Source organism: Schistocerca piceifrons, chromosome 3, assembly GCF_021461385.2.
Source record: "Schistocerca piceifrons isolate TAMUIC-IGC-003096 chromosome 3, iqSchPice1.1, whole genome shotgun sequence".
In the NCBI taxonomy this organism is placed as follows: domain Eukaryota; kingdom Metazoa; phylum Arthropoda; class Insecta; order Orthoptera; family Acrididae; genus Schistocerca; species Schistocerca piceifrons.
In genome coordinates, this window is record NC_060140.1 from 959490646 (window position 1) to 959513416 (window position 22771).

A 22771-nucleotide genomic window follows, 5' to 3' on the forward strand; every position below is an offset into this window, starting at 1 on the left:
TTTGAAAACTTTTCAATCTGGCACAAGGGTAACATCTGTATTAATGAATCTGATTTAATTTTGGTATGGGTGTGCAATAATGTAAGTCGAGAGTTGTCGTGAGCTATAAAACATTTTTCTCCAGATTTCTTTCTTGAAAGTTGTGGTGTGTGTTTCGTTCATGTGAATAAACTTAAGTACTGCACCATCACAAAATTCTATGATTTGGATGCCTTGTTGTTAAACGAAATTTATCAAAAATTAGAGAAGGGATCAAACTGAGGTTCTTATCTCTCAGATTCGGCATTGAGAAATCAGCAGAATAGCACTAGATTTTTAGATTATGAAGCCACCTCCTTGAAAGAATGTATCAACAGACAATATTATAGAACAGGGATGAACTGAATGAGATTGTGCTGTTTGAAATAGACTTGTCCCTTTATTCTGGAGGATGAATGCTCTAATCCCATCCAGGCCACAGCCAAGTACCTGTCCAGCCACTGCCAGCTAGACCTGTAAGTATGTAAATGTGTGTATGCATGACTCATGTTTTGACCTTCTTCAACACTGTAATAGTAGGGATAAACTTCAACAGGTATATGTTGTGTTTCATGTGATGTAAGTATTACCAATAGGAGTATTCATATACAAAACTGATGAATACTGCTATAGTTCTCTTGGCATTATAAAAATGTTTCAGTGTATCTGCTGCACACTGAAAGTTACAGTCACAGTTCTCTTCAAATAATAGAGTTCCTTAGTGTTCAGCATTTTAACGTAAAGACTGCAACAAAGTTTAAAGTGTCAGCTTCAATACCTTTAGTTAAGCTAAAGTCATGGTCACAGTTGCCAGTCGAATTTTTTCTGTAATTCTAAAAATAGCTGTAGCAATGTTTATCAGGATGTTGAATTATGAATATGTGATCATTAATTATTAATCATATGAAACACACTACACACATACAAATGTCATTATTATTAGTAATCAGTACATGATAAAAAAAAGTTGAGTTTGGGATGTTTACTCATTTCCACCAGTTTTCACATCTAAATAAATTTGTGTCTGAAAAATATTTTGAGTCCAATTATTGTTTTTCCCCTAGCCTATAGTAAATTTAACAACTTCATGCTACTTTGGTGGGTTGCATGTCAGTTTTGCTGTTTATTTATCAAAGCACCTTTCAACTGGCATCAGAAGGCTGAGGGGTACCCTGCCCCAGCTTTCTCATCACAGATAAAACTGAGGTGGTCACTAGAAATTGAACCCGGGAACATGATGAGATGAAATTATTGCAATTAGTACATTATTGATTTAAATAAACATGCAAACTGTTTACAGAAGGTATTTTAAAAACTTAATAAAACAGATCAAACTGTTAAGCTACTGTATTTGGTTTATATAACAATCTTTGAATAGTGTTCAAATACGAGTACACTGATACTGCACCTGCATCAGTTTTAACTGACAGTACTAGTTATCTCAGATGCTACAGGATTACTAGTACAAATAGTATGAACTGATGCAGACGCAGCACTGATGAACTCTTACATGATTACTGCCAGAAGATAGTTCTGTAAACTGATACTCATTAAATATATTAAATTATATGTGGCTTGGACTGTTTTAATACGAGTTTTTAATGCAAGCAATCATTGTGATTACATGATATAATATAGGTAAAATTAAAGATGCTATAGTGTTGACTTGAAAACTGAGCCTGATTCTTCCAATGATCTTGACACAAAACAAGTGGTTCAAGACACACCATGTATGGTATGTGGTAAATTTAATAACTAAGCAAAATTGTCCTTCAACCTCTGAAGAATCAAAAATGTTTGCCTTTTATTATAATGATATCATCGCACTGTTCTACACACACACACACACACACACACACACACACACCCCTTACATACAAAGATAAGTAAACACCACCACATACTTCAGTGCAGGAGTGGTTGTCCACAGTTTTATGACACCATCAGTGTCTGCTGTTGCTAGTGCTGTTCCAGAACTGTTGAATTTGCAGTGGCACACTGATCCAGCATGCTGCCCATATTCCCTCTAAAAAAAAAAAAATAAAGAATTAAAAACCAAATGTTGTAGTACATATGTAATACATCATTTTCAAGCTTTATCTTCTTCTCATGTTCTACTAAACGGTAGACCTGTTTTGTAGAAATACTTGAGTGTTAATAAATGTGGCTCACTGGCTGGCTGCATACATTAGAATTTAGTTGTAACTCTACTTCACTGATTCTCTAGAGGAATATCAAATGCACTGAATATTTATATCAATTTAAAATTGTGAACAGATCAGCTCTACATAGCTAACTTCCCTGAGTTGTGCTATTTGACTCAAATAAGTCAAGCACGGATCATGGCCGAATTCAAAGCTTCAATTGGTCAGCAGCTCATTTTCATTACTTCTGAACTGCACAGACTATATCCAGTTATAGTGTGGGACCATCACCTTGGTGCAAAAGATATAGCAAAGAGTATAGAAGGAAGAAAGAAGGGCAAGGTGCCCAGCGACACTTTGGATCATTTACTAGGTGTGCTACGATGGTTGAAGTGGAAAAGAAAATGAGCAGGTGCAGGACTGCAAGGATTGGTCCAGCATATAATTTTAGCTTCTTGCTAATGATCAAATTATCATTCTCCTACAGGAATCGTTATAATTATACCCTAACTAAGAATAATTTGTCCTGGAGATAAGAGCAGTAATGCATTGTGGTATGGTTAGAAGGAAAGCAGATAAGATTTTCATGTGCTTAGTGAAACTGAAAAAAATCATGACAAAGTCAAACATTTTACTGTCCCGATCATTCTCCTCATTAATAAGTGAACAGGAAAAAAAAAAAAACTTTCCAGGAGGATATTGTGAAGTAGGCCTATAAAGTAATGCTGTCATCATAGTCATAAAACTTGCTTAGTCAGATAATCTAGTGATCAGGTCCATTCTTTGGTATGCCATTCTCTGAATAAATAAACCCATTTGCAAAACATGTAATACAATTAAGTCATATCTTTTTTATGGGGCTTCAACTGATGTCAGCATTGGCGTTGAAAGTTAATACTAGATCAGCAGAAAATTGGTAAGTAGCAACCAAGGCACTAAATTTTCTGTTAATATAAACAGTGAGACAAGGAGCATATACTTGTTGCCTTTTTGTAGAGTGCAATAGAACTGAGAGTCTTTTATTACAGAAAATGTATATCTTGAAGAAGGAATAGAAGCAGCATTACAGTTTGTGTGGCAAATGTGTTGCTCACACCATATGGTGTAAATCTGCTACAGCACTCTGTGATAATGAATCAAAATTGGATATATTGATGTTGGAGAAATCAGTTTCCAATGATACATAGGATCATTCATGGTTAAAGCAAATCATACCTTTTAATTCGTTATATATGACTCTAAACAGAGACTGAATATAAAACACTGTAATAATACTTGAGAATACAGCTTAATAGATAGGATTATATATAAAAAAATTAAGTTTATAAATAAAGAGGAGCAACATGACATGGTCAAATCAGTGATTTTTGATTCTGCAGTTTACACAGAGACACACAAACTCCACCAATGAAAGTATACCTAATAGGAAGAAACTTTAATATTTATACTACAGTAAATACCTCCTGCCACATACTTTACAGCAAAATGGAAAGAATAAATGTGAACGTAGATTTGTCACCAATGAATGTTAATTACAATAGTGGCTGTCTGTGGTGACACTTCAGCTTTCTACAGGTGAATGAAGTGCAGCCTCACTATGTAGTATTATGTGGTAAATTCGTCATAATTTACAACATATAATATTGGAAATGGCTCCAGAAACTATAAATTAACTCCTTCTGCAATCACAAAGTAAAATCACTGTCTCATAGCAAAAACTTGGTCCCTACTGCTATACCTTCCTCAGCTATGAAAATTCATCACTTGTAATACTACATAACATCATGCCAATTAAATGGTTTCTGGGCTATCTACATGATAAAATTTCATTAACATTTTCAACAGTTAATCTGAATGCCAAGGTGCTGCTTCCTCATTGTAACTTTAAAGGAAAACAGTGCTTGTTTTTGCACCAATTCCAGTTTCTCTGTTTCTTCATAACCCTCCTCCACATCTTTCCTCTGGCCAGAAACGAAGATAAGCAGAATGTCCTTAGAATTTTTGACAAGAACATACTCATAAAATTAGAAGATACAGTACAAAATAGGATGGTTTCTTTACTTGTTTTGCAGAATTCATACACACTCCATGCTAACCAAACAAGCAACTGATGGATCATGTAGTTTTGTTCACTTTAAAAAAATATTTCCCCTGATTCTTATTAATGAAGTCCACCAGGTCTTCCAGATAACCAAATCAAATCATTCTAGTCTCTCAGGTGGTGATGGTGGAGAGAATGTCAAATTCATTACTCTATTCTCTATGCCTGATTAGAATGATCAGAGTAAACTATCCAAAGCACATTCTTATAATGTGGACACAGAATGCTTTCACAAACCTGTGATGTCCAATGAATCACCAATTTCACCACCGAGTGAGGTGGCACTGTGGTTAGCACACTGGACTCATATTCGGGAGGATGACGGTTCAAACTCGCCTCTGGCCATTCTGATTTAGGTTTTCTGTGATACTGAGTCCTGTTAAATACAGGGAAGGCTGCTGAATACACAATCTATGATGTGTTCAAACACATTCTACTACCCACATCTTCAATTCATACCTGTGCAGTGCTATGCTGGGACTCCATTCTATTCATATAACTTATTTACTTATTTAATGGTTTCCCAGATAAGCGTTTAGCTGTTAATGGCAGATAATTCTATCATTTTATAGGGTCATTTTTGATGCTTCCAAAAATCTACCTCAAGAAAGCACAAATAATTTTCAGATGAAAATAATATCCTTTTTTCTGATGCTTTAGTCGAAAATTAAAACCACATATTTTTTGTTTGTTTACAGGAATGAATTTTGGAAATAGCCTATGGTCCTAATAGATTGCCGTGTGACTGACTTCCTGGTTCAAGTTGACAATATGCAGCAGATACATGTTGCATGTAAGGAAAAGCATGCAGCATTCACCAAGTAGCTCCGCTGGCCAAGCCTAGAGGATACAGGGGGTTTCCAAAGCTACAACCCTCATTCACATGGTTCACTGCTGAACTTTTGAGCATTTTGCAACAGAAAAAAATATCTGTAATGAAGCAGCTATACGAACTATTTATAATGTAAACATTTTGCATATGGATCATTTAGTTTTATGGAGGAGGAGATTAGTGTTTAATGTCTCGTCGAGAACGAGGTCATTACAGATGGAGCACAAGCTCGAATTAGGGAAGGACTGGGTAGGAAATCGGCCGTGCCCTTCCGAAGGAACCATCCCAGCATCTGCCTGAAACGATTTAGGGAAATCACGGAAAACCTAAATCAGTATGGCCAGAGACGGGTTTGAACCGTCTTTAGTTTTATGATCTTCCTTGTCATCTGTCAGCTACAAATGAAATAAAATGGTCGTATGGCACTACTGGCCAGGAGATCAAATCTGGGGTTGTTCGGCTGTCTGGTGCAAGTCTTTCTATTCAGTGCCACTTTTGCAACTTGCACCTCAATGAAGATGGGATGAAATGATGAGAGCAATGCAGCCCAGTCAGGAACAGAACCTGGGATTCCAAGATCCAGAGGCAGTAATGCTAACCACTAGGCCACATACTGTGGACTGATAGCTACAGGAAAGCAGCAATAGTGTGTAAAGATTGGTTTGCCTTGAAACATGTTACACAGCTTATCAATGGCTCTCAGAGTCATCCATGTGTTGTCTGACTTACCATATGCATTGAAAAGATATCCTATATAAGTGGGATTTCCTTGAGACAGTTTGGCAAAAGGCAGCACAATGAATGAAGAAGAGCAACGTGTTAGTCCTGGTAAATTCCTGTTCTACAGTTTATTCCAATTGTACACTGAGTAAGCAATAAAGGGAACCATAGAGAAATTAGGAATACGAATTAAAGTTTAGAGAGAAGAAATAAAAACACTGAAGTTTTCTAATAACATTGAAATGCTATTAGAGTAGGCAAAGGGTTGGGGTGGCAGTCGCTGAAACAAAGGCGGTTTTCTTTGTAGCGAGATCTATTTACGAAATTTCAATCACCATCTTTCTCTTCCGAATGTGTAAACATTTTTTTGACACCCACTTATGTAGGGAGAAATGATCATCATAATAACATAAGAGAAATCAGAGCTCGAACAGAAAGATTTAGGTGTTCCTTTTTCCCCATGCGGCAATCGAGAGTGGAATGGGAGAGAAGTAGTATGAAAATTGTTTGATGAACCCTCTGCCAGGCACTTAAGTGTGAATTGCACAGTAAACATGTAGATGTAGATGTATAGACATGGGAGAGCAACTAAACGTAATGGCAAGTGTCATTATAAGATAAACACTAACAAATTTAAAACATGTGTAATAGAGTATAATTGAGATAACTTGAGTGATAGTGAGGAAATTAAAGACTAGTAGATGAGTTTTGCTACTTTGGCAGTAAAATAATTTATTATGGTTGAAGCAGGGATAATATGAAATGCACACTGCCAGTAGCAATAAAAGTGTATTGGGGAAAATTGACTTATTTTAGTATCTAATATAAATTTATGCATTAGAAAGCCTTTGCTGAAAGTATTTGTCTGGTGTGTAATTTTGTGTGGGTGTGAAACATGAACGATAAATAGCACACTTAGTAAGAGGCTAGAAGCTTTTGAAATGTGGCTCTACAGAAGTGATGTCAAGATTATGTAAGTAGGCTGAATAACTAATGCGGTATTGATCTGAATAGGGAAGGAAAGAAATGTATCAGACAACTTGACTCAGTGAATGGGATTGGTTTATGATACACACCATGTTGTTGTTGTTGTAGTCTTCAGTCCTCAGACTGGTTTGACGCAGCTCTCCATGCATACAGTAAAGCTGCATGCCCTCGGGAAAAATTATGGCTGTAGTTTCCCCTTGCTTTCAGCCGTTCACAGTACCAGACATCACAAGGCCGATTTGGTTAGTGTTACAATGCCAGATCAGTCAAACATCCAGACTGTTGCCCCTGCGACCACTGGAAAGGCTGCTGCCCCTCTTCAGGAACCACATGTTTGTCTGGCCTCTCAACACATACCCCTCCATTGTGGTTACACCTACGATACGGCTATCTGTATCACTGAGGCGCGCAAGCCTCCCCACCAATGGCAAGGTCTATGGTTCATGAGGCATCAAATAATTGTCAGTTCAGTAATGTAGGGTAGTGTGAGGCATCAAACTGTAGAGGGAGTCCAATTGTTGATTAAAGTAATTAGGCTCAAGGTCATGTGAGTTGTGAAGAGATGAAGAGACTTGCACGTGGCAGTCTTGTGTGAAGAGGAACAACAAACCACTTTTGGACTGAAGATCACAACAAGGATTTTATGTATTTGGAATATGTTGATAGAGGGAAGAAGGTATAAGAAGCTCCTTGTATGTGTTGTACCATCAGGGTCAATAATGGTAGCCTCGTTATGTGGTATTAGTCCAAGGTTTTAGGTCTCACCCATTTGTAGTTAAGCTGGGTGCGAAAGAACATTCATCTCAATATACGGAAACTCTGATGGTTTTGTGCAGGCATTATTCAACCTCTCATAATCTCTTATTGTGCATACTTTATAGGTACGTTATTAAAGGAATGCTTATGATTCTACTTTTAAAAAAGTATTATTTTATGAGGAATATTTTTTTGACAGGACTCACAAGAATTTGCATACCTGTAAGCCAAGTAATTAATAGAAATAGTTACTAGTTTGAAATGATTTCAACAAATTTTAATTTCGAGGGTTTTGCAATGTCTTGCTTTTTGTCTAAAAATACTTCTTAAAAACTTGCATAAAAATACAAAAGCTCAATCCAGACATGTCTCCAAAGCAAGTAGATTTTTAGTTCATTTCATAATTGGCAATTTAAGAATTAATTGTAGTACAGCAAGTGTTCTTGTGGTTGAAATAGGGAAATCAAAAACTAAAGGGCCTTTTGAGAAAAGGAATATTTACTCTAATGTCCAGCATTATGATTCCATCAGAAAAAAAAAGTTTTTTGCTTGCATCCATGACCAATTTTGCACTGCATCAATGCCTTCTACATTGGCTGCAAATCATTTTACACTGAGCACTTCCTTCAATGAATGGTACAAACATATGGAAATTGCTGGGAGCCAGGTCTGGACTGTATGGGGGTGTTCCAGCAGTTCAAATCCCAAGTCCTTTATTGTTTCAGCCATATGTTTGGCAGAATGTGGCCAAGTGTTATCTTGCTGCAGAGTGACATCTTTTTGCAATTTTCCACGAGTTTTGGATCTGATTGCAGGTTTCAGTTTAGTTCGCAACACATCACAATAATTCTCACTGTTCACAGTTTTGCCTCTTGGGGTGAAACAGAGGGCTACCACACCTTCCATGTCCCAGAATAGTGTTATCATAATCATATCAGCTGATAGTTGAGGTTTAAATTTCTTAACTTCTGATGATGGTGATGGGTGTTTCCAAACCATGCTCGTAGCCTTACTTTTCTGGTTCGTGATGATGCAGCCGCGTTTTGTGTATAGTAATGATTTGCTGTAGCAATCCATCTCCCTCACAATAATGGGTCAAATGTTTATGAGCGATGTCCATCCTTTGTGCCTTGTGCTATGCCAACAATTCTTTCCGTACCCACCTCACACAAACTTTCTGAAAATTTAACCTGTCCTGTAAGATGGAATATGTTGAACCATGACTGATACGTAAAGTATTGGCGATTTTGTCCACTGTGATTCATCTGTTTTCCATCACTATACCCTCAACGATGTCCATATTGTCCTCAGTTGTTGATGTTGATGGCATGTCTGATCTTACCCTGTCACATAGCAAAGTTCTTCTCTGTTTGAAGCACTCTATCGATTTGTAGATCTTGCTTTGAGATAAACAGTTGTCACCATACTGCGTGTGCATTTGACAAATAATTTCTGCATGTTTAACACCTTTCGCAAACAAACAGCAGATCACTGCCCTCATTTCCTCCATGGTGCCGTGTTTCATGGTCTGCTACAATATGACGACTAACATGGGAATAAGAGTGACACATTGTATAGAATTGTTGCAGACAACAGTACTTCAGCCCCGGATACTAGCAGCATTACCAAGCCCCACAGCAAGAAATTGAAAAAGTCACTTTATTTTTTGACTTCCTCTCGTACATTAATAACAGATGTACATCATTTTAGGACTCAAGGTAAAAGAAGAAAATGGCTCATCAAGAAGATCATTTAATGTACATAAGTACAGCCCAGAATTTGATTTGGTAGGTGATTCTCATGCATATACTCAATATTAATATCGCAGTGATAAAACTGGCATAAATATCTTAACTGTAGATGGGTAGTAATTTAATTTACGACTACGAAAAAAAAAAAAAAAAAAAAAAATATGGATTGCAAGAGTGAACGCTCAGAAAAAATAAAAAGCTGAACTCATGGCAATGAGATATCACTTGGGTAATCAATGATAAGATATGGATAAACAGAATTAATAGTTAATGATTTTTTTCTTTAAAGGGAAAGAGAAAGGAGAAGAAAAAATATAGTAGAAAGAGAAACCACGGTAAGTACAAGACAGAGAGGAAGGGATGAAGTTACAGTTGACAACAAGGCACTGTTAACCAGAGAAGATCAAGAGTGAGACAGATTTGAATGAAAAGAGAAACATTTGTTAAGAAAATGATATATGAACAATTCCTCAGAGTGACTGAAAGATAAATGATGAAATGCATGTAACAAATACCTGTATAGCAATTCATGAGTCCTGCAGACAAATAAATCAGAAGGATTCACATACATAAACAAACAAGACTGTAGTGCATAATGAGTGAAGACATCCCATCAATTATGAAATACTGTAGGGCAATAGTAACCACAGTGCTATTGTTGAGGAGTGTTATTTATTGTGGTGTTTCTGAGATCACAGATACCACCCCCAATTTCTTTTTAGTTTTGATTACACGAAACATTAAACGCCTTTCCATTTAAGTTTCAACTCTGAAGGTGCTCAGCACACAAAACAGACCCCTTTTCTCTTATTGTTAGTACTGCATGAAGGAGATAAAGGTTATCCCATTTTGTTCCTACAACCCAACCAAATTCCATTAAGCAAAACGCCTTTAAAAAACCAAAGTGGAAGAGTTCACATACGCACAGACTGTAACAAACTGATTTCCACTTACACAAAATTTAGTTATTTGACTGCAATGTATTAATTCACCAAGCAGTTCCCAGCAGCTGCAAATTCATTCCAATTGTGGCCTTTTTGTCAAAGTGTTGCACAATAGAGCTGTTAAGGCCACATACAAGTGTAAATTATTTCTGGATGAGCTTTAATATTAAGCTGTCCCTGCCAGCCATGTAACACCTCACTTATTGGTGCTGTACGATGAATAGCTTTAAACAAATGCTACACTAACACACACAACATTGTTTAGCTTGTTGCATTTTAATATGATGATTTCAGAGTTATATTGTGTTCACCTTCATTGTATTCTGGAGAAACTATGCTTCGCATCCCAGTTCTACTTTCAAGTGAGGCAAGAAAACCAGTGTCATGGACATTTCACAGATATTGCTCCTCTACTGAAGTACTTATTTATCTTTTGAAACATTGCTCAATACAAATCTTTAACCCTAGCGTGACAACAGCCATAACTTTCTCGCTTTACGAAAGACACCCACATTAAAAACAGTATAAATCTCAGTAAACATAAATGCCAAGCAGATTCAGTGAAAATGAACTGCAGACTGCTCTGATCTAGATTCTTCTTTTGACAGTGACCATTTAATCTACTATACATAAGAGAGAAGATAGTTTTGGGGCACCATGTTGAAAAACAAAAGGTAACTGAAATAAACCATTCACAAAATATAATTTAAATGAAATCTAGTAATAGCAGAGAAAGTAATAACATAATTCAGTTTCTGAAGCAGTAGAATGCAACTCATAGCACATAAAACGTCACACCCACAAAAAATCATAGTGATGGTTTCTTTGAGAGTAAAGTTCCTTGTGTTTCAGTGTGATGCTTACAGGAAAGAAAGAAGATCTTCTTGTCAGGCTGGGTTTGCACTTTAATTGCCAAACATCACCTTTTGATTGTGTGAGTCAATTGGAACAACAAAATTAACATTTCACTCTGCAGTGGAATGTGCACTGATATGGAAGTTCCTGGTAGATTAAAACTGTGTGCTGGCCTGAGTCTCGAACTTGAGACTTTTGCGTATCATGGGTAAGTGCTCTACTGACTGACAACAAATCAAACAGCCACGATTTTTTTGCCTCTAACACCACAAATCAAATAGTTACTTGTGCCTTTTTAATTTTTTCACTTCATACATAGATGAAATACTGGTGTATAATCTGATCCTCTGTTACTGTTTATGGTTCCCATATTAACAAATCTTCCTTATTTGCGTTGTGTAAATAACTCAAAGAATTAATTACACACAGTAGTATACTTCTGGTACCTTCTGTAGGCCCTAAGGTAGCAATTTTCTCTTCAGCGGAGAATGATGAACATTGACATGAATTGGGACTGTTGTTGAGGCTTAAGTTGCTCATCTTCATCAGACACATTATACCACAAAACTACTTGCCACTGTTCTTTTGTCCACAATAACATATCTTAACACTAACTGATCAATACTGCAAAAAAATTAGTAGGAAGCTACAATTAAATACACATATATAAGTTTCCAAATTCAGGCTTTGATTTGTCAGTCTGAAGCTTAACGTGGTAAAACTTCCATAGTAACTTTAGTATAGTCAAAATGCACTAAAGGCAGTGTGCGAATTTATGTTCTACAGTTGACTTTCTACAGCAGATGCTCTGTAATTATTCCTCAATGGATTGTTATACCTGCCATTTGTCTCTAATGGCAGTGTATGCTATAATTCATCTGCTACTTTAGGATAATTGGCAGTCATTGTGAGCTGGTGTAAACAACCTACATTCCCAAAATTCCCAACTTACTAAAGTAACTGCAAGACACACAAAAATGTGACTTACACTTTGTTCACAAGCTGTATGGCACTAACTGTATTCAAATACTTATTGCAGTTAGAACTATCAGCAGTTTGAGGCCATGGAGTGTTATAGTGTCATGTTAACAGGGGGTATCATGAGTATCCCAACAGTAACAGTTATTTCTGCTGGGTTAAGTTTCAAAAAAGTGCTTATGAGAAAAAAAAATCCATCGGATGTTCTTCAGATACCTCTGTATTTGTACAGTATGATGTAGAACTATCTTATATCAGTTAGTGAGGATTCGAAAAAATACTGATCCTGTGGAATTAGTTACATCATATTGCTCTTAAACTATACTCACTTATGCATAGTAATGTTATCAAGTGTGGCAACTGCTTCACTATCTGACTACATTTACTTCATGATACAATTCTTCCTTCTGCAATATGCAAGGAAGTGCACAGAAGGAAAAGTACAAATAGTATTCAGTTATAGAGCTAACTAAAGAGCTGTTTTAATGTTCCATGGACTGTGTTCATGATACCTAGCAGTAATGTGGAGTGTTTCACCTGATTATAAAAAAATAGTACTTTTCCCAGTAGAAATATGGCTGCATGTTGACCGTTCATGTAAGTGGTTTCAATTTGTATTTAACCTATGTGTAAATATTTTTTGAAACACATAAATGCTTAGCAAAACATGTGTCCTACACACACACACACACACACACACACACACACACACACACACACCTCCCCCTGTCATCTATTCTCTGTAGTGAAAAGTATAACTATCAGTGTGTGGCTGAAAGTAGTATACAATTACTACAAAAATTTGAAGTGGGTTTCATTTAAAAAGCTATGAAAATTAGAATTTCATGTGAAAGATGCTGCTTGCATAATTTTCCAGAAACTAATGTCTAGTATTGTTCGCAATACTGGGATGCTCCGTACATAAAACTGTAGAAAATTAACAGAGATACCAAAAACACACAGTACCTATTTACGGATAACTGAACTAATGTGACTCATACAGATTCTCCATAGTCTCCAGAAGAAAAGATAGTAGAAAGAAGGAATCAGTAATAATCACTATATGCTACAGTTAAAGATACATTTGCCTGTATCTTATTATAGAACTACTTGGAGCAGATATGGAAGAAACTGATACAAAACACCCTGCATCAAAGCAAGCTGCAACATGTACATAATACATACGTTTGGAGACACTGGGAGATTTTAACAATCATTAGTCACAAACACAGCCAAAAATTTTAGTCCAAGAATAGGTGTAACAAACAAATACTTTCATCACAACTCCAAAAGTTAGGTCTAGTGCTTTCTATAACATTCAAGTAATTTGGACCCTTCTTCCAGAACTTTTTCTGAGGATGCATCTCATTATATTACACAAAGTACAATTTATTTGGCATATTCATCCCACTGCACTCTGTCTACATATTTTTTTCTTTGTCTATCCCCAAAATAATAGCACTAATTATTATTACTAATAATAATTTAGTATTATTCACTTCTGAATTCAAATATTTGTAGTCTGCATTTACTTACTAATGCTTTGCTTCTTATTTTGTCTCCCCCTCTTTTTAACATAACAGTAAACATTGTGTATTAAAGATGGTTCCTACTCTAAAGCAGTAGTGCCCTTCTTCCCTGTCTCACATTATTATGCCTTATGCAATTTAAGCACCACACAGTTTATTTACCGTTTGACCTCTACTCTTGTCCTTTACGCACATCAGATTTCTCTCTCTCTTTCTCTCTCTCTCTCTCTCTCTGCTGTTCAAAGACAATTAAACTATGAAGACTTCATTAATGAATTAACAAGCTGCTTCCTGTGCAAGAAAACATTTCTTTCACTGCTTGGACTAGTTATGCCTGTCAAATTTGATTGTGTGCTGTAGGTAAAAATCAAAATAAATAAAGTTTTATATTTCTTTTGCATTAAAAATCAAAATGTTAACAAAAAAGACAACTCTGGTTACACAAAAAAGTGTAAAGACTCTCGCTAAATAAATTAGCACAACTTTATGTAAGGTAGATAGTTTCATTTAATGATCACAAAAAAGTCAACAAAACTTTACAAAATGGGAGATGTTTAATGTGTATATAAGCTTTTCACAGGCTGAGCATTATTGCCTAGTGTCCAGTGCTCAAAATTCTGCAGGTGCATCAGAAAGAATTGTCCACTGCACAGAAGAAGCATTAGTGAGTGGTGCCTCCTCCTTTCCTTCCTTCCTTCTTTCCTTCTCTCATTCTCTCCTGTAGAACATCAAAAGGAGAAAGTGTAAGTGTTTTTGACAACCAGAATATGTAAATAACAGCTCATTCTACAGAATATACAACAAACATCTACAAAGAAATACGGACAGTGTCAGGAAATAGGGCCAGAAAACATTACCTCAGTTTCATACACATCGATTATACCTTTCAAAATTATCACAATTGCACACTTTTGCTCTAAACCACTATTAGATGAAACTTTTGTGTTTCTTATATTCCTGCTGGTTCAGCTTTTTTACTTAAACATACAAATTGCAGCCTCTCTCTATTCAAAGAGATATTACTGTAGTTGTACATGTACTAGACTACAAGGTAGGTCATCAGTCCTTCATCCTAGAGGAACAGAGCTGTTACTGATGATGAGGAGAAGATAACAGTGATATTCCATCTCAAATATACGTGCTATGACTTATCACCATAATCAATTACCTGAGTGAAGTAATAACAATCAGGAGAGAAAATTCCAGATATCTAATAAACACCTTGATTCATGGAGGGAAAAAAAAAGGAGGTAAAAAGTTTAAGAAAATAGTGGTTGTGTCAGATAGTGATGGGTTAAACTATTAACCCTAGTAATAAGCATTTTCTATAATGAGCATTACTGAGGTGAGAGGCTTTATGCTCAGCATAAAAAAATTAAAAAAATCAAAATTTGTTAATTTGTACTACCAACTGTCATGTGTACTACCAATTTTATCATCATCATAAATTTTTTTTTTTAATGTGAATTTCATTCAAGGTTGTTGAATTTCATTCTCAAAATACTTTTTAAAGAGATACTAATGAATAAGTAAGGTTTTGAACCCAAAAATGCTAAATATGACATTCATTGGGGAAAGTGATATCTATAGCTGAGACCAAAATTTTTGGGTTAAGTTCAATCGAAAAATTTGAAACTAATTTGGAAACTGGTACAAGAATTCAATAAAAACAATATTTTTTTTTCAAAATTTGAGAAGGTAAAGACACACACTAGCTAACAATATTTTTGAAAGGTGGGCATAAAGTACCTCCCCCTCCCAAAACCTAGCAAACAACATACGGGGAAGACCAATATCGAACATATGGTTATCAACTTCTCTGATCAACTACTACGATCCATGATTCCATGACATTTGACTCAGTCTGGTACGAATGGCCATTGTATGTGCCCAAATGTATTGTCGAATGTCACTTATAGTAATAAAGTGCTCGAGTCTTACATTCAGTTGTGTGTTGGTGATCTCCTCTGTCCAACGATTCACTGTGGGATTAGGAATTGCCACATTGGTGACCCCCGACGCCCTCTTTCGATCGTGTTTTTGTGTGACGCATTTACACTTTTGTGCCTCTAATTACGCAATGGAATGGCTTGTGTTTTGTGACTCGGTCTCTGCCAAGGATGCACAGTGTTTTTTGATAGTGATACTCTTTCTGTTCATTATACTGGTCCCACACTCATGTGTGCCTACCAACTCACATCTGTCTGTGAATGTGAACTCCAGGTTGCAGCCAACTTGGCAGGAACTGCATGCAGAAAAGTGTGCCTACTTCCACAATGTGCCACAATACCCCAATTTCATCCCACACCAAATCAAGCAAGAGACGTCTTTGCCTTTCCTAGTGGCACTGCAGAAATTGCACTCCCCCCAAGCATACCTCAGGCAATGTACTACTTCCTGGGTCCGCACTGCAATTGCTGCTGCAACACTGTCACTCAACTCCTCTTGTGACGTCGCAACAGGTGCTTGTCGGACATTTCTCTAAACGGCCTCGCCTGCAATCCCAAAATGTGGTTCACCCCGTTGATAATCTGTTGGACATTGACAGAATCCTGAGCAATGATGCAAGATTAATATGCCTGGTTAGCCACTTACAAGACAAATCAGACCTCATCAGTGAACAGCAGCTGAATCTGCCATCTCATCATAAATACACTACACCTCAGTCCTGCATTACCGAGTGCCTGTCATGCTCCCACACAAAAGTTATTCATTACACATTTGTGGCTAGCACTCTCCACTTCCTTTTCGACACTGGGGTCAATGCCAGTGTCATCCCACCATCGTGCTCTCCTTCAAGTCTCCTTCCTGCGTCACTGTTCCTCTACGTATTCAATAGCTCTGACATACCTGTGCACGGCTCGGCGGACCTCCGTCTCCGACTCACACCAGACCGGGTATTCTCTCGGACCTTCCAGGTCGCTGACACTGACTGCCCCATCCTCGTGACTGACTTCCTCAAACATTTCAGCCACTTGCCAGAACTCCAATTGGCCACTCTGCTTCACTGTGCATCTCGCTGTCACATTTCACGTATCTTTGCCTCCTCGCCCCCTTCCTCCACTGCTCACTTTGTTGCACTTGTCTGTGCTACCTCCTAGCACTCACACCTGACAATGGATCTTGTCAACTTGCTGTCCCAACTGATGACTCAGCATCGAGAGATCGCTGACACGACACGGTGTCATCGAAGCTCTGCCTGCTCCTGACCCGTCTCCGCCTCCACCTTTGCCGCAATCTCCGCAGGTTAATGACAATCGAACTTACAGCATTTCGTGTACCTTAACTTCGTCGTCCAGTGTTGTTATGCGTGTACTCGTCTCTGTTGTAGGTGATGCTACTAATGGCACCTGCCACAGGCTAGTTATTACTGAGGCCCCCCACCCCGTCTGGTATAAGGCTTGCTATCTCTAAGTCACCAAACTCTGCCAAGCTACAAACGCAATACAGGACCTCTTACATTCTGGGATTGTGTGTCATTGCCTATACATCTTATTTCAAAAAAAGATTGTTCTTTTAGCACATGAAAGGACTATCGCAAACTCAATGGTCGGATGATCTTTGACAATTATCTGATTCTGTACATCCAGGAATTTGCACAAAAACTGCAAGGTGCACAGATTTTCAGTGTTATTTGCTGCTGAAAGGCTTGTAATCAAATCCGTATGCACTGTGATGATATACCTAAAAGAGCCATTATTACGCCATTCAGCTTACTCAAATACTGCTACAAGCCTCACAGTCTTCAAAATGCTATGGAAATGTGGCAATGTTTTATTGACTCAGTCTTGTTCCCCCTCCCTTTCTGTTAAGTTTGCCTTGACGATAGTCTCGTTAACTCCCCTTCTGATGAATAGCACGAGCTCCATTTATTTCGAGTTCTCAAAGCACTCGCCAATGTCGGTGTCAGATAAACCTCGACAAATCTCAGTTACACGCTACTAGCGTCACTTTCCTGGGTCATATTGTGTCTGGCAACAGTATTTTCCCAGTGTGATGGCATCCCACTCATCTGCGATTTGCCGTTAGCCAAGATGTTTTGTGACCTCTGTCGCTTCTTACAATGATCAGTTTTTTTCCAGTGACACGTTCCTCATGCTGCATCCCTCTAAGTCTCTCTGACAGACACCTTGGTGGGCAAGAACACTTTTGGCACCCACAAAGTACTATGGTCCGTTGAGATGTGGAGTGCTTTTGATGCACTTAAAGCTGCACTGCCAATGCTGTTATTCTCGCTCAACCCCTCACTGATGCACTCATTTCTTTCACCACTGATATGAACGAGTCTTCAATTGGCACCGTCCTACAACAACACTTAGCCTACTATATGCGCCCCCTTCCTTTCTTTTCCAAGAAACTCTCCGCCTCACAATGTAAGTGGTTCACCTTCGATAAGGGAACTGTTGGTAATACAATGCAGTGGTCCACCATTTTGTGAAGGACATAGAAGGCCACTCTGTAACTATCTACAAAGATCACAGAACTGTCACAGATGCCATCCTTAGTCCTGCTGACTTGCCATCTGGGTGCTTTTGTCACACGTAACTGATCTGCCAGTACACCACTGATGTCCATTATACAAAAGGAGCTGAGAACATCACTTCCAACTAACTATTTGTCTTGTGTAGGCATCATTCTTCACTGTTGGACCAGGATGAATAGGTATGGCTCCAACAATATGATCCTGATAAAGACCATTTGTTGTGAAACGACGCTACCTCATTGGTTATCAAATGACAACACCTAACCGACTCTTTGCACTTGGTGCTTTGCGACACTTCTAAGGTACTCTCTGCCCCCTCATTCCTGCTCCCCTATGCCACAAAGTTTTCTCAGCAATCCATAACCTCACCCAGCTCGGTATTAAGGTTACAACTCACCTTGTTACTGAACGTTTTGTTTGGATGGGCATTAAGTCAAACTGTTGCACCAGGACAAGCACATACATCCCATGCCAACGCAGTAAAGTGGGATCCCACACTCACCCTCCCCTGTGTCTGCTTAGTATCCCCAAAGGACAGTTTTGACATGTTCATCTTGATATCATTGGTCTTCTCCCTCCAAAAACAGTTGCAAATACATTCCATTCATTATCAATCACGACACCGTAGATAACAGTCGATTGTGCATTTGTGGCCTCCTGGATCACTTGTTTTAGTTGCCCTCCATTTACTGATGAGGGGCGATAGTCCAAATCTGTCATTTTCAGCATGCTGTGTGACTTGTGAGGTGCCAATAAATTCCACATTACTGCGTACCGTCCCCAGAGTAAGAGGCTGGATGAGTGCCAGCACCCCACCCTTAAGGCAGCATTCTTGTGTCTATCTACTTCTTGGTCTGACATTCTCTCCTACGTTCTGCTTGGAATTCACACAGCATTTAGGGAGAACTTACAGGCTCCCCTGTGTGACATTCTTTATGGCAAACCCCTATTCTTACCTGCTGAATTCCTCGTTTGAGCTTCAGCTCCTTATGACGTCTCAGCTTCGATCGAGGGTGTCTAATCTCACATTGCTCATGTCTGCACCCCACCTGCACACATCCACACTGCCCTGTGTGTCTTTATGAACAAAACCTCAAAGCACTGTGACTACGTAGTGCTCCATGATGACACCACATGATCTGCTCTCCAACAGCCTATTTTGAGCCCCCATAAAGTGCTCCGTCACTCCACTCATTCCTTCAACATCCTCTTACACGGTAAACTACAATCCATCTCCATCAGCAGACTCGAGCCATCTCGGCTGCTTCACGATGACCTCGCACCCACTGATACCACGTCCTCTGACTGTTGAGCTAGCTCCTCCCCCTTCTTCGCTGTCTGCCTCTCCTAGTGCTGCCAATGCATGTGATCCATGTGATTCGTGTGTTTTGATTGCTTCGTGCGACATTCCTTGGTCAACCATTGCATCCGCAAGTGCTTGTTTCAAACTTTCCACATCGGGAACTCCCTCCTGCACTGCACACTTCTACGTTGATGTCTCTTCTCTGTTGGTCGATAACTTCTCCTTGCAGTTACATGATGGCACACTCTTAGTGCTTCACCCACCTCCGCACAGGCTTGATGACAGGTTCGCAGTATATCAAGTGAGAAAAGGGCAAGCTGAGTTTCACATGAGTGACACCTTCTAAAAACAACACTGATTCATGGACATAAGCTTCTCAGTCTCAAGAAAGTTTATTACATTCAAACTGAGAATATGTTCAAGGATTCTTCAGCAAACAGAAGTTAGGGATATTGGTCTCTAATTTTGTGAGTCCATTCTTTTACCCTTCTTATATACTCGAGTCACCTGTGCTTTTTTACAGTTGCTTGGGGACTTTGTGTTGGGCGAGAGATTCACGACAAATGCAACCGAGTTAAGGGGCCAATACCACAGAGTACTCTTTGTAAAATTGAACTGGGATTTAATCTGGACCTGGTGATTTATTTGCTTTCAAATCTTTCACTTGTTTCTCTACACCAGGTATGCTTATTACTATAGTGTCCATACACGACTCTGTTTGATGGTCAAATGACATGAAAAAATTTGTATAGTGCATTTTACCGGGTGATCAGAAACAGACTGAAGAGATTGTACGGGTGTTGTAGGGTAGCTTGTGCTGAGAAACGATTGTTAAAAAAAAATCAGTATGTGCCATCTCCAATTTAGTTAGTATTAACGTTAGCCAGTGTGCTCGTTGCGTGCATAAACTGAAACACTTCCACTTACTAAAATGTGGTAATGCACAGACATCTGTGGTCTGTGAATTACCGCATGTTCAGCTGCTCATTACCAGTTAAAATGTGCCTTTTTTGGATGTGATAAGTTTAAGGTAGGTAAGCAAAAGGTATGTTAATTCACTTTGATCAAGCCATATGAAGAATATCACTGGTTACACTAGCTCTGGCAGGCTGCTTGGATTTGGGCACACAACCACCTCACTGACTAACTTCAACAGCAATTACATTGGAAATGGAGCAACAAATTGAATTTTTTTCTTAACGTTCATTTGTCAACACAACCTATCCTGCAACACCCTTAAAGTCTTTTCAGACTGTTTCTGACTACCCAGTACAATCCATTACATTGATGTTTTTATGATCAGATTTAGTCCACTGTCACTTTATTTACCAGATCTCAATGCATTTAACTTTTCCATCTGCTGCTTAAGGATGTACGTCATCCATTATTTCACAAATTACTCATTTTTATTTGTATTACACAAAGGTGACAAAAGTCATGGGATAGCAAAATGCACATATACACATGGCAGCAGTATCGTGTACACAAGGTATAAAAGGGCAATGTATTGGTGGAGCTGTCATTTGTACTCAATGTGATTAGTGTGGAAAGGTTTCTGGTGTGATTACCGTCACATTATGAGAATTAATAGACTTCAAGTCTGCAATGCATGTTGGACCTAGACACATGGGACATTCCATTTCAGAAATAATTGGGGAATTCAACATTCTGAGATCCACAGTGTCAAGAGTAGAGAATACCAAATTTCAGGGATTACCTCTCACTACGGAAAATGCAGTGGCCGATGGCCTCCACTTAACAACTGAGAATAGTAGTGCTTGTGTAGGGCTGTCAGTTCTAACAGACAAGCAACACTGCAAGGAATAACTGCAGAAATCAATGTGGGATATCCGACAAACGTATCTGTTAGAAAGTAGAGTGTAATTTGGCTTTAATGGGCTATGGCAGCAGATGACTGATCCAGATACCTTTGCTAACATCACGGCGGTTGACCTTAGACAACTGGAAAACCGTGGTCTGGTCAGAAGAGTCCCGATTCCAGTAGGAGCTGAGGGTTTGAGTGTTATGCAGACCCCACAAAGACATGGACCTTAGTTATCTACAGGACACTGTGCAAGCTGTGGGTAGCTCCATAATGGTGCGGGCTGTATTTACATGGAATGGACTGGCTAGCCTGGTAAGACTGAACAGAAACTTGTTGGGTTCAAATTAATGATATGAATAAAATAGAAATAAACATTCCACATGGGAAAAATATGCTGTGGCTTACCAAACGAGAAAGCGCTGGTAGATAGACACAATAAAAAACACACAAACACACACACACAAATTTCAAGCTTTCGCTACCCACACTTGCTTCATCAGGAAAGAGTGAAGGAGAGGGAAAGACGAAAGGATGTGGGTTTTAAGGGAGAGGGTAAGGAGTCATTCCAATCCCGGGAGCGGAAAGACTTATCTTAGGGGGAAAAAGGGACAGGTATACACTCGCACACACACACATATCCATCCGCACATATACAGACACAGGCAGTCTGTACTTCTGCCTCGACTGACATCTCTGCCCAAGCTCTTTGCCTTTACATATGTCTATACATAAAGGCAAAGAGTTTGGGCAGAGATGTCAGTCGAGGCGGAAGTACAGATGCAAAGACGTTGTTGAGTGACAAGTGACATACGAGGGGCGGCAACTTGAAATTAGCGGAGGTTACCGTTACCCAGCAGGCCTCAACCTCCGCTAATTTCAAGTTGCCGCCCCTCGTACATCACTTGTCACTCAACAACGTCTTTGCATCTGTACTTCCGCCTTGAGTGACATCTCTGCCCAAACTCTTTGCCTTTACGTATGTCTGCCTGTGTCTGTATATGTGCGGATGGATATCTGTGTGTGTGCGAGTGTATACCTGTCCCTTTTTCCCCCTAAGGTAAGTCTTTCCGCTCCCGGGATTGGAATGACTCCTTACCCTCTCCCGTGAAACCCACATCCTTTCGTCTTTCCCTCTCCTTCCCTCTTTCCTGATGAAGCAACCTTGGGTTGCGAAAGCTTGAAATTTGTGTGTGTGTTTGTGTGTTTTTTATTGTGTCTATCTACCAGCGGTTTCTTGTTTGGTAAGTCACAGCATCTTTGTTTTTTAATATATGAACAAATAATTGACTAGAAATGGTTATGTTCAGATTCTTGGAGACCATTTGCATTGATGTCCCAAATAATGACAAAATTTTTATGGATGACAACACACCACATAACCTTGCCACAACCATTCATGATTAGTTTTGAAGAATATTCTGGACAATTTGAGGCAACGACTCAGCCACCCACATCCCTCAACATCGGACATAATCAAGAGGTGAGTTTGCGCATAAAATTCTACACTGGCAACACTTTTGCAACTACAGATGGCTGTAGAGCCTG

At 38.7% G+C, this 22771-nt stretch overlaps 1 protein-coding gene across 2 annotated transcripts in view; it reads right to left on the bottom strand.

Annotated features, from left to right (window-relative positions):
* The window catches only part of LOC124789898 (WD repeat-containing protein 91-like), a 216886-nt gene that overhangs the window by 90810 nt on the left and 103305 nt on the right, over window positions 1-22771 (bottom strand). For both annotated transcript variants that reach the window (XM_047257417.1, XM_047257416.1), the window contains exon 8: window positions 1923-2044. In XM_047257417.1, the coding sequence (XP_047113373.1) occupies window positions 1923-2044 (122 nt within the window). The remainder of the gene's footprint in view (window positions 1-1922; window positions 2045-22771) is intronic.